This window comes from Manduca sexta, chromosome 12 (assembly GCF_014839805.1).
Source record: "Manduca sexta isolate Smith_Timp_Sample1 chromosome 12, JHU_Msex_v1.0, whole genome shotgun sequence".
NCBI classification, from domain to species: domain Eukaryota; kingdom Metazoa; phylum Arthropoda; class Insecta; order Lepidoptera; family Sphingidae; genus Manduca; species Manduca sexta.
In genome coordinates, this window is record NC_051126.1 from 5882671 (window position 1) to 5895867 (window position 13197).

The following is a 13197-nucleotide window of genomic DNA, read 5'->3' on the forward strand; positions in this document are numbered from 1 at the left end:
TTATGGCTTTTACTTTTACGTCTACATATATTCGGTTCTCCTAAAAAAAAAACTGAACTTTGCGCAAGTGTGGCAGGTTACACAAAGTTTTAAACTTTGAACGTTTTGATGTGTGGTCGAAAAACCGATACCGAATTTCAAATACGCAAACATTTAAACAAACTTTGCACAAATACGCAAATACCCGTTCCACACATGAGTTCAAAAATGTTCAAATACTTTTACTATGTGTGGCGCCGGCATTACCTGTAACATCATAATGTATGTGCCACTGCAAACCAACTTCGACAATAAATGCTTTGCCACAGACTAACTAGACAATATATTTCCATTATTTTTTTTAGTGAGAGCGACTTTCGTCGTATATTTTGTTAAGACAAAAATATTTTAGTCTTAAATTTTAGTAAGCTACTGGACTTGGTAAAAGTGTATATAGATACATTCTAAAATTATATCTAATATACTTTTTTTGGTATTTATTATTTAATCTGTGGCTCTGTCTGTATATGTGTAAATAAATATGGCTGCGCGACATTTTACAACGATGTAGACTTTGTTTACTGTTTTATAAATATTACAAGAAATGATAAGTGAATTTGAAAATTTGTCCCTTGGAGGAAACAATGCTGCGAGTAATCATGGTGATCCTTTTACTCATACCGGTAATTGAAGCATGTTCTGCTTTTTGTACACATAGAACAAGTTGTTTGATGACCTCAATGCCTAGTGTATTATTGGGTTTATATGGTGATGATACCGTTTATTTTCAGAGTTGACACCTGAGCAGCAGAAGACTTTGATTGATATACGACGTAGGAAAACAGAACTGCTGTTAGAGATTCAGGTAACGCTAATCTAATCAATCTTGAGTTGCTTGTTATCTCACGACTTGCAATTAGACACCTTACGTTGTGTATTATAAACCTATGTCCTTGTGAGCATAAAATTGACTCATATTGGATTTCTACTGTGTGTAATATCCCGGCAGCAAAAGTATGCACAGGAGAAAATTTTAATTTATTCAAATGTAAGCACAGTCCGTGTGTTCAAGTATAAAACAAAGATACAATACTTTACATTGACGAAGCATTTATTTCATGTTTTCTAACATTGGATTATTTACGCTTATTTCTAAATACTTTGATAAACTAACTTGTTACATATTCATTGAAATTAAATAGTTGTCTTGACAATTTCAAACAAAGGATCAATCTTGGATGTCTCCTCATATTATTACATAAACTGAGTATGAGATATGAAGTATATTTTACATTGAGCTATAAATAATTGAATATGATTACATATAACATTAAATATATTCTCAAAAATTAATCAACTTAGAAATACAAAACATAGTGGAATTTAAATTTAAGTATACATTATTTGACTATCTATATCGGAAAACTTCTCTTTGTGTTTGTTATTTTTATGTGCTATATGTTAATTGTAAATAAAATATATAAATGGCTAGGGTTTTACCAACTTAGTCATATGCATGTTAGCAATAGATGTGGTAAGAAAGCCACACATTAGTATACTGTGTTTATGTATATCTAATTCTCAAGATATTGTATTCAACATAAATTTGTTAGTTAAAATAATTATATTGCAAATTAATTATATAAGTCATATTATTTACCATTTTTTTTATATTGGTACTGCCATATTACATCACTGTACCTGATAGAAAGAAGAGTGGTGTCCAGAAAGACTGTTTACAAAAAGAGATGATTTTCTCTTGCCAGTCTAACAATAATGGTGGCTAGTTTGAAATTGGATACAAGCAGTTTGATCGCTCTCCAGGCAGATATAAATATCCTACCACCAGCAAATATTATATTACAAAGGTAATTATATTAAATACTCAATTAATATTATTTCTGAAAAAAATAATAATTACACTCTATTGAACTACAATATAAAAAACTGCATATATGTATGTATTTAGTTATCCAACAAGATGTTAAATTTTATCTACACCTACAATCTGTAGGTATACTATAAATAAAAATTTGTATGTAGTCTGCAAATAGTTTCTATTAAGGTTTGTGTAGTATTAACAATTGTTACTTTGTATTTAAATCAATGTTAGTAATACTTTTGTATTTGCTACGTAACTACACACATTCAAATATTTACATGCTTCTTAGCGGTCGTAATTAAAATTAGCATACTGTGCAATTGTACAGAATTGAAAAGAAAACAATTCTACATAACTCGGAGTATTTGTATTGGCTTTATAAATATTTTACATAGCAATGAGCAATATATTATGATATTGTGGCCAACTTTCGAGCTATATTTGCATTAGCCTAAACTTGTGGTACTAAATACCGAAAATGACTAGCCCATGAATACAATTATGTGCTACTGAAAGAAACATTCAATGTCATAATGTGAAAATTTATATTTGTTTTACATTTACTGCATTTATGACTGAACTGGTCTATATGATTAACAATTTGGTTTAGACACTATGATCAGCTGCTTTCCCAAGTTCAAACTTTTCTAAGGGATACGATACTCGGCGAATCGTGTTCAAAATAACAAAAGTATTGGTCAACCAGAGAAACCCTAGTACATAGAGCCTTTAATATATTGTCACAAGACCAAGAAGGCGAAAACAAGGACCAAGGATATTTGTAATTATTTTATTGAAGTAAAATATATAGGGACTTTTAATATAATGGCAAATACGTCTTTCCGGTAAGGATTTCTTTTGCTGTAGTTTCTAAATCGTATTGTTCCATGTTATGTAATTTTTAATCAACTTTAAAATGGTAAGATTATTTTAATTAATATGTGGTAAATGATTTTTTCCTCTTCCATGTTTTAATTACCTTTTTCGTTTTTCCGCCTTTCTGACTTTTTTTCATTTTTTCACCATTCTCTCAATCAACTCTTTTAGTTTGTGGCCTTGCTATGGTTATCTAACCTTAATAAGCCGTTTGTAACGAAATCTATTAAAAATGAAATTACAATAATCCTTGAAAATAATAATGCATATTATATACATCTCGAATTTTGGCACGTAGTCATAGACCAAATAGACACTATGGTCTAGGCATTCTCCGAGATTGATTTTTGAGGATTTTACACTACGCGAATCCCGGACCATTACGCGGACGGAGCTATATCCGAAAGTGGAAAAAAAAAAGTTAAAACCGACCATGCTCCGAAATTTAGATTTATCAGTGTTTATAGCAAACTTTTTATGATAGGTTCATGCAAGGGAGCGATGACTGCGAAACGGTTTAACCATACCATAACGTAAGACGTAGGATTTGTAGAGTAGGGGACATGATTCTGCTTGTGATCTGATATGAAGTTTATAAGCTCGCGAGTCTTGACAACTTGTTTGACATTAAATATATTTGGTGGAATAAAACTCATTCTCTTATGAGCTTTTGCCTGGCCTTCGTCGGAAAGTGTTTTTTCGGATTAATACATTCCCTGGCCCCGTGTATTTTCTGATATAGAAGTTTATCTAGTGCATCATACAATTAAATAATTGTTTGATATATTTTTTCTAAATCCAATCAACGGGTCATTCGTAATACACGCACTCAAACATTTTCATGAAATTCATATTAACAATACGAACTAGGATATTATTTATTCAGTAAAGCTTTATTAACTGAGTTTACATAAAACATTATTAAATTAATTTTTCTTTCGTATGTAGTGTGTGTATGAGTTTTCTTACTATTCCTGCTTATATAAGAACATGTTCATACGATCAATGAGTGGAAGTGTTATGATGTACTTATAAACTGTGTTTTTTACAATCCCACAAACAAGATTAATACATTTTACATTAATTTATTATCTGTATTCTATCATATATTTACTAGTGTGCTAAAAATCTACGACTATTCATCGTAAAACGCAATTGAAATACCAAGAATAAGCACTATACTAACAATATCAAAGTCCATGTTATCTAAAATTTGCCAATATTTGCTCGACGCCAATGCCGAGCTTTAAGCACCCCTTCCAAAATGTTGATAAGTTTCATTCAATACGGTATGCGGTCCTCTCTGACGTAAGCCGTCAATGCTCAGCCCGGGCTGGGTTTACTACAGTGTATGAGAGTAGTAACCAGTGTGGAACCGACCGCGCTGTCGGTGAGACGCGTCGCGTTCTCCCGTTATCGGCGAACTTCATTATCACAAAACATTTTGTTACAGTAACAAATAACATACAAGTGATTAATGACCCGTGAAGTGACTTTCTATAATAATTTCATTCAATTTTTGTGCGAGTGTTCAGTGACGTGTATAGCGTTTTCCGTAAGTTTCGCGATAAAGTAGATAAGTGGAAATATTGTGACTACGTCGTCGGTCTCCGAGGGTTTTTCTCTTTTGATTTGTTTTTGTTTATATCATTTTTACTTTATTGTACAGAATTTTAACCAGTATCAAATAACAATTAAATAATTTGTGGAAGAATAAAGTTTAGTAGTACCGTTGCTGAGTGTATAAAAATCAAACGTTAGGACTTTTAGTCATAAATGAATGAATTAAACTAGGTTAGGACTTTAAGTATGCTTTACGGGTAATGGGAAATACCAATAGACATTTTTAATTAGTGATGTAGAATATCCTCTAACAGAAAGTCTTGAAATTACATGAAACAATATTTACCTGTTTGTTTATGATTACATTTATTTGTAGAATATATGAATTATCATATTATATTCCACATGCAATGTGATTGCTTCAGATTGTAAAGCTCGAATTATAACATGAGCTAATTGTTACTTTTCATTAGATCCTACGGATTTATTGTTAGTAAACATACCATTCCCAAAAATTTTTGGATTTCTTTTTCTTACTAAATTGTTGTACAGTACTTCATAAACTGATACTTATTAGACATGACGTATGCATCTAGTTCTTCGGTAGTCATTATTTGATTGATCAATGCGCTGACGTCGATGCTCCGCTCTTATCTTGATTATATTTACCGATAAAATGGAAATGCTCCCATAGAATGTATAATAAAAAAAAATGCTATGATTTACAATAGAAAATGACAAATTACATTAATGGCACTTATCCTTGCAATGTATAATACGTTTTGTATTTTATGCATTAAAAGTATATAAGTTGAAAATATTGAAATAGTTTATTTTGTTAGCGTGGAATGGCATTCCTGGAAACCGGGCAAAGTTGGCTAGGTATTCAATGGCTTTATCACATTTCCTTTGCCGCTTCCGCAGTTCGACTGCTGGATTTGATAACAGTACAGTTCAGCGTCCATTTGTTACATTTTTGCGATACGTATATCGGTCACTCAGAAATTAATAAACATTATTTTGTATTATAATTATTTGTTACGATTGCTCTAATATTATTTATTTGAGACAGACCACGTTTTGGGCATTTTCGCTTTTTGATTTTTTTTACAAATCATTATAGTTCATATTTTAACAGCCCATCGTCACACACTTCTATTATTATATGAAGTATAATTAGGTATAGAAATTACATTTCTGCTTTAATCTTATGTTTTTGCGTTAATGATAGTGCTTTGATGGCAATAGGCGCGCGTGTTCGACCTTGTCACAGACGTGCAGAAAGATAAAGAATCTACGTAGTGTAGGTATATGAGTGTAATTGTCACCGTGCCAAACATCGGTGGCGCCCGCGACTATCTTCAGTTGAGTGCGTTCCTTAGAGGGAAGTGTATGGCACGCGATGTGTTTGCATGTTCGCCTGCTGTGCGGTGCGCTGTGGTGGCCCCTGCTGGTACGTTGCGCTCGTGCTACCCGAACCTACGACGACGACTACGATCAGGTGTGTCACTGACGCCGCTTACTGTGCACTAAGCACCACTGCATTCATATTTGTTGTGTAGCTTCTGATTTAATACTTCAGCGATGTTGACGTAGGGCCCGAGGCGACCTGACGACGCTCACTTGTCCACATTTCCACTTGATTTGCTTTATTATTTCTACGTGGCAGTTTTATTTTGATTTTTTTTGTCGGCTTCATAGGTAACGCGTGGCTGTTAGCTTCACTAATATTAGTGTTTTCGTGTGGTCGAGACCCGCGCGTGTGAGAGTGTGATGCGTGCCGTGTGCTGGCACTTGTGAAGTAATGTTTATCAAAGCCGGGCCGGGAGCGGCCGAACAGGAGCGCCGTGGATCTGTCTCCAACTGGTTCTCGTCACTTAGACGCGGCGCCGGACGTCGCAAGCGTGAAGAGACCCCTGTGCCGGCCGGTTACGGTTCGCTGGGCCGTCGTAAGGATGGCTCGGCATCGCGTGGCAAGACCAGATCGGCTTGGGATCTTACCACTGTCACGAGACTGGTCTGTATTTTTTAAAGATTTTCTTACATCGTCCGACGCGACACTGCGCTGGAGACCGCATTTGGCGATTATCCAAATGTTTTGGATCGATCACGCTATTTGAGTTTGCGCCGAAAATTGATAACTGCACAGGATTTACCAATTTTGTTTGCACACTTTCTCTACTAAATAATATCAGTCGCAATTCATTACTCAAATTGTGTAAATAATGTTGCTCTATTTTATTGTACGTAATGACACATTATAACATACACTTTTTATTTTTATCTCTGATATGAGTGATTTGGCGACTGTTATCAACTCACATATTCATATTTCCTACAAAAAAATCGTAATTCTAGGTATTTGAAACACTTCTATCAATAATTTATTGTGTTACAAACTTACATTGGATGTAAACAATAACAATGTTGTATTGTTGTGTTCGCTATTAATCGCATATTGTTTTTTAGTAATGCATAACTTATATTACATATTTCCATCGGCGGTGCTGCGACATAATTATTAGACGTATTTGCTTTTTATTGCAGCTTATCGTAGATCAATGTTTTATTAATGACTCACTCCATTTATATTAGGGCACTTCGACATGTGTATCTGTGTTTACTGTCATTGTTAGCGGTTATTGCTCCAAAATTCTAAGCTTGTGCGTGTTTGAAAATATTTGTGAGGGGGGCTAATGTCTGTGTATTCAGTAACGTAATACTATGAACCATATTATGAATTCGTTTGGCTCTACCCGCCCAATGTTTGCGCAGACATTATGCCTAGTTCGTCTACATTTATTTACCTCCATATTAAATTGTTGTTGAGAATTTTTTGGGTTTTCCCTGTTCAACAGATTTTTATCGTGATTTGCTTATTAGTCATTGGTAAAAAAAAATCCTTGGCGTTGTAGTATGGACTCTAGCTACTCACATGCCAAAGTATAGGTTTAGCTTAGATCATTTTAGCTAGGTCATAATAGAATTTATTATATTATAATTTTGTTAATCATATCAAATATTCTCTGCAATATTTTTACTATTTTATAGTTTCATGAATTTAATAAATTTTCTAGTTCATGAATATGCTGTTTATTAAACCTAAGTTCAAAAGGGTATTTTAATTATGACAACAAATTAACGTTTTTTTGAAGCCCATAATTTTTGTCACTTTGTTAATATTTAACAAATTTTCTATTACTTTTATCCCACGAACCTAATTGGATATTATTTTAATTGCAATTTTTAAATGTAAATATTCGAAACGTGATGTAAAATAATATATAATGTAACAATCGTCCTCAGTATCGCCACACAAATAATATGATTCCATAAAACTAATGTTGGAATAATAATTTACATCGGGGGGGAACAATGGCCTTCGTAATGGCGCCTCTGGATTAATATGAGGGCATCGCATTGTTCTCGACTTTAAACTATGAATCCACTAATTGCTCTATCACAAGATTAACAAAATTAATTGTCAGAATATTTCCGTTAAATTTTATGGCGTACAATAAATTACAGCTTTGCAATTTTTGATACGTTGTGCCGTGATGAAATTCACAATGAAAACATTTTGTTTGCTTCTGATGATTTCTTAAACATCAATGTTCTTTTTTCTAAGGAGTATTTGAAACGAGCCTTAGAAAGCCTTAATAAAACCTCTTATGTACGAATTATTTGGCGATGCCCCTTTCATGCCCTACCTGGGCAAAAAAATTATAGATTATTTAAATTGTTGAAGTATGCGTAAGACATTCATACATAAAAAGAAAAAAAGTACGAGTCTTTTAGTTTGTTAGCGTACAACATGCAAATAACACGCAGTCTTTCAATCCAGGTTTCATTATGGGGCACCTCAGTATTTAAAAAAATATTGGCAGAGTGTAAATATTGCAAAAAAGATTCTTTGCGAACGAAGTTGCGGCCTTACAGGTACTGTAAATTATCTTAATGTAAGGAATATAAATTAAATAGTTTGACGTAAATAACCATGAATACACTAGAGACACCTTTATTTATATGTGTAGTATAGCTCCATTTCCATTTGTAAGCGTAGTTATCGAATGCAAATGTGCCTTTTGTTGGAGCAACGGTTTGTTTCGCTCCTTCACTCGTGATATTTACGCAAAATATTTCCTCAATGTTGGCGGTCAGCCCTGACTCATGTAACGTTACCCATATTCAATTAAGTATTTGGTATTTTACGGGTAAAGGCGTTATATTTTACACTCAATATTGCATTATATTCCTAATGGCCATTATTATAAGTTACGTTGTCGCAAATATTATTTAATGTATATTTACATTATTAGTTTTACCATTCTTTCGTCTTACTATTGTGTATGTTACATCGTAAGCTGAATATGGTTATAGATATTATAATTTGACTATATCTTGGGATTTGTGATGATTTTTTTCTTGCCACGGTAGCTTCAACACAAATGACGTATTTTGCATTTATTCTTTGTCGCCTTAATTAAGTTGTCCTTTTCTGAGGAACATCGCGTAGCCTTACAGCAGATGATAAAATAATGGTGCAAATTTAGTAATTTTTTTTTTGTAAACCGTTATAGTTTATTAAAGATTTTTTGACAATAGCAGTTCTATGGTACATGTAAATGTACGTCATCGACAAATGTAAAGCATTATTTATTTCTGGTTCTTTATTACAGACTATTCCTATAAATACCTAGTTTTTTTTACAACTGACTTTTCAAGCAACGAAAAACTTTATATACAAAGTAATAAAAATATTACAGAAAAATTTACAGCACGCGGCTAGTGATTTAGGTCGCACTCTCTCTTTTTGTTGTACAAACATGTTGGATCTATTTGTAAAATAAAAACTATTGTCACACAGGATTTGTGTTAATGAATGCTACCGTCAAACCCTTGATGTTACACAGGTTATGTAGAGCATTTGCTATTGTTCGTTTAAAATATATTTCCAGTTAGATCTTTAAAAGCACCTGTCGAAATGGCATTACATTTAATGACGTGGTAGCTCAACCGCTGTGGCAGGAGGTATTATTCGTTTCCAGTGACATGTTGCAACAAAAAATGTAAAACAGATCCGGCTATGCATTACATTGTATATTCCTTTCTATACCGCTCCATATTGCATCAAGCTCGTTTAGAGAATGCATGGCCTTAGTTTTTGTAACCTCTGTATTGTGCGGGCTTTTTGTTGCCTATTTTATTTTATAAAGATACGCAACCTACAGCAGGTTATATTTACTGACATTCTATTTTTAAACTTGCCTGTTTTTTATGTTAAAATTAGATACCAAAGGAGTTTTTTAACAATTCAGCTTGTACTTTTTGGTTGTTTGGGTACACATCCAGTGGTTTTGTCACCCTTCATATAACAATTTATAAATATTGATGGTAATTAACAGAAGAAAAGGATTTAATTTAATTTCAATTCTTAATATTTTATATCGATTTACTTCATGTTGACTCACGTAAACGCAAAGGCAACTCCGTTTCAAGGCATCACTAAGGTTACCTACCTCGACATTTATTGCGGCGAATGACGTCAAAGTTGGGGATTACAATATTTCATAATCGAATCCAATAAAATCTTTATATTTATTATGTCCCGGAAAAGAGGTCCATAGCAATCATTTACGTTCAGTTGGGTCACTCATTAAAACTAATAAATGGAATGTTTATTGAGAACTTCATTAGTAATAAGTATTGTACAACAATACAATTAGAATTTGACTTGATGACAGGAGCTGTGTCAATTGTTGGTCCAAACCGGTTATTAATGTATTTCCACAAACGTAGTATATTATAATATTTCTCATTAACTAATGTATAAATTAATTCATTTATAATTAATGTTGATATTATACGAACACATCATAATAAATAGAAGACATTGGTGAGATTTAAATGATTTTCGTGGAAACGTGTAAATTGTAAACAAGGCATTAATATACTATTAATAAATAAATCCGTGTAGGTAGTAAGTGAGCTGTTAAGGTTTACAAACTATTGTTGCCTTCGTAAATGTTATTTAACTAGATTTCGAAGAGTTTGCATTGAAACTTTGCACATGTTTAATGTACATCTTTTTTCATTAGTTCTTTATACAAAATTCATTCATCCAATATTTATATTCAGAAATGCCTTTGATCGAAGTTTAAGATTAAATTACGCGGGTTTAATCTACATACGATATAAGAACTCGAGAATCAAGACCCGTCCAGGTTAAAGTATTATAAATCTAGTGACCAGGTAGTCGTCGGATCACTTGGAATGGAATATATCCGTATAGCGGTCTCCTGCATTCTTGCTTATAACGTTACGTAAAACATCAATTTGTTAATTTGTAGAGTTCTCGCTAAGAACACAATGATACGTTTTCTACCCATTCTATTTCCATTGAATATCTTGCGTCACCCGAGTGATAATGAGGTTTATTAGTCTCCGCGCGTGACATGCCGCTATATTTGACACATTGTCACGACTGTGCAAATTTTCCCGTGAACTACTTACCCTGCCCTACTCTTTCTGATTTATTTATTAGGTTAAACTTTTGTGTTACAATAACCATTATGTATTTCCGATTCTGAAGATCGTCCAAGTATAAATTATTTATTTGTAAGGATGTATAAGTTCTTCATAAAAATATTGTAACATGGATCTGTTCTATGTTCTTTAGCATATTGTATCGTTTATGAGTGAACTATGCTTCTCGGTACACGTTGTGATTCACGTGTTAAGGTTAATTGATGTTTGCTACGTTTAATTGAAGTGTTATTCAAATAATATTCCTTAACGTTTCTGCAGCAGTTAGAAACTAAATCTTGAGGCGGTGATATCATATTAATATACTTAGCTTCCGAATACCATTCTCACGCGGATGTTAGTTAAACCATATGGGATGCATAAAAAGCATTCGTTGAACGGACAACAAATAACCGTAGCGGACGGTTATCTGAATGGAGACGTTCCAGGAATAATATGCGGCAGGACAAGGCGGAGAGGGGTGCCTTGACCTTGCAGGGGTTGAGGGGGGCGGGGGTCAGGCCGACCTGCACACAGCGCGGTCACTGACTCGTCCGACTAGTTTTACTTGTATGGCATTACGTTTTGAACCATCTGCATTTATCGAATTTGCTTGTTCTCATAATGTTAATTGTTAATGTACTTTCATTTGACTATTCATTACATCGTTTAGTTATTATTTTAACGTATTCTGCCTTTTTTGTATATATTTATTTCTTCATTTAATATTTGATTATCAAATATTTCGAAAACCCAGTTGTGTGTTTAGTCGTTGTCGGCACACCTCGTACTTTTACATAACTTTGTAGGTTTAATATCTTTCTTCACACTTTGTTTTTATAGCATATAAAATTTCGCAGAATCGGCGATTGGCCATCGGATTGAATCATTGCGCAATTTTGATTTGCAACGATTATGTAGCAAATTTACCATCAGAGCAAAAATTCCAATAGAATTAGAAATGCAATACGATACGGTGTTATTTTTGCTATTAATAGGTTTTACTGTCCGCGTGTTGGTGGCAATGAGTGTCTTAATACGTTTTGCCCTTTTATATTTGTTGCTGTGCATAAAAGCGCATTGGTGTAATAAATCAAGAATCAATGAAAATTATTAATAGCTTTGTTTGTTGCCCGATCGCGCCAAGTCGTCTTGGCGCAGAAGTGATCCATATCCCGGATTACCGCACATGGTCCTTGAATATTGAGTAGGATAATGTTAGCTATGCGAGCAAATAAAGCTCTCGCTCCGATGTGGGAAAAATGTGCGCTCAAAATATTTTAATAGCTCTTGAGAGTTGAGACTATAATGTATCATGATGAACGCCGTTGACTTAAATTTTTTGCTGAATCTCCAACTTAACAATTTTAGCAATTTTTTCATAGTGATTTCGAGTGATTAACTGTTTTTTTAAAAGTGCTGTCATCGAGGTCAACTTCGCTCCCATAAGTAACTTTGCTTGTCTCTAATTGCCGACATTGCGTGTCAGGTTTCTTTTTATGTTTTCCAAGTGATTTCTCTTGTAACCTGCCAGTGTCTATATAGAGGAACTGGTCTAGACCTAGTAACATGTTGCGTTCTTATTGCTACCTCCATTTTCTAATCGATCTTTACGGTTGGAATATAGGGTTTTTACCGTGATATGCCGAGTTTGAAAAATGGTGTTACCTTTTAAGATGCTCCTAAAATAGTTAACCACAATTATTAAAACATCATTAACTTTTTTGTAATAGCTGTCAGTAAAATTGGACTGGAACAAACTAAATTTGTTTCAACTTAATGATTAAACCAGTGTTTATTTAATTCATCCATTAAAAATACTACAACATTGAATAATTAAAAAACGGATGAGTTGGCAATTTGGCGAGGGAATTTATGATTAGCGCTACGGTAGCATTTTCGCATACTGTGCTAACAGTGTGCAAAACTTCTTTTTTAATAAGGTTTGTAAATGTTTTTCTCGTCAGGATGTAACCTAAAATCTCTATAGTTTATCATAATTCGTGTTTTCGGGTGTGAAATTAGGACTATGTGTATTATAGACAGTAATGTAATTTAATGTCTTTAGTTCTTGGATGTAATTTATTATTACATTTTATATTGTATATACTAACCTCGCATGGTGCTTTTAAGAACCAAAATTTATTTAACATTTATTATCAAATTGTTTATTGCACAGTATCAACTTCTATGAAGTAAAATAGTCATTAATGGCTGTCGCCAACGTTGTAAGCTTGAAGACACAGCAGGGTGCGGGATTTTAACCACCTAAAACTCTGCCTTACTCTTTGACTGTTACGAGCTTGTAGATTTTTTTGTGAAAGTTATTTTACATTGTATGGTTTTGTCCTTTACGTTAAAATGTCAATGTC

The 13197-nt window shown here is 33.4% G+C and overlaps 1 protein-coding gene across 4 annotated transcripts in view; it reads left to right on the forward strand.

The window, feature by feature from the left end:
- The first annotated feature begins 451 nt into the window (after positions 1-451).
- The window catches only part of LOC115446321 (cytohesin-1), a 49481-nt gene continuing 36735 nt past the window's right edge, over positions 452-13197 (forward strand). The window contains exons 1-3 of one of the 4 annotated variants that reach the window (XM_037437998.1): positions 4093-4292; positions 5549-5801; positions 6002-6317. In XM_037437998.1, coding sequence (XP_037293895.1) covers positions 6105-6317 — 213 coding nt within the window. In that variant the 5' untranslated portion in view covers positions 4093-4292; positions 5549-5801; positions 6002-6104. The other 3 variants (XM_030172929.2, XM_030172928.1, XM_030172930.2) reach the window with 3 other exon arrangements.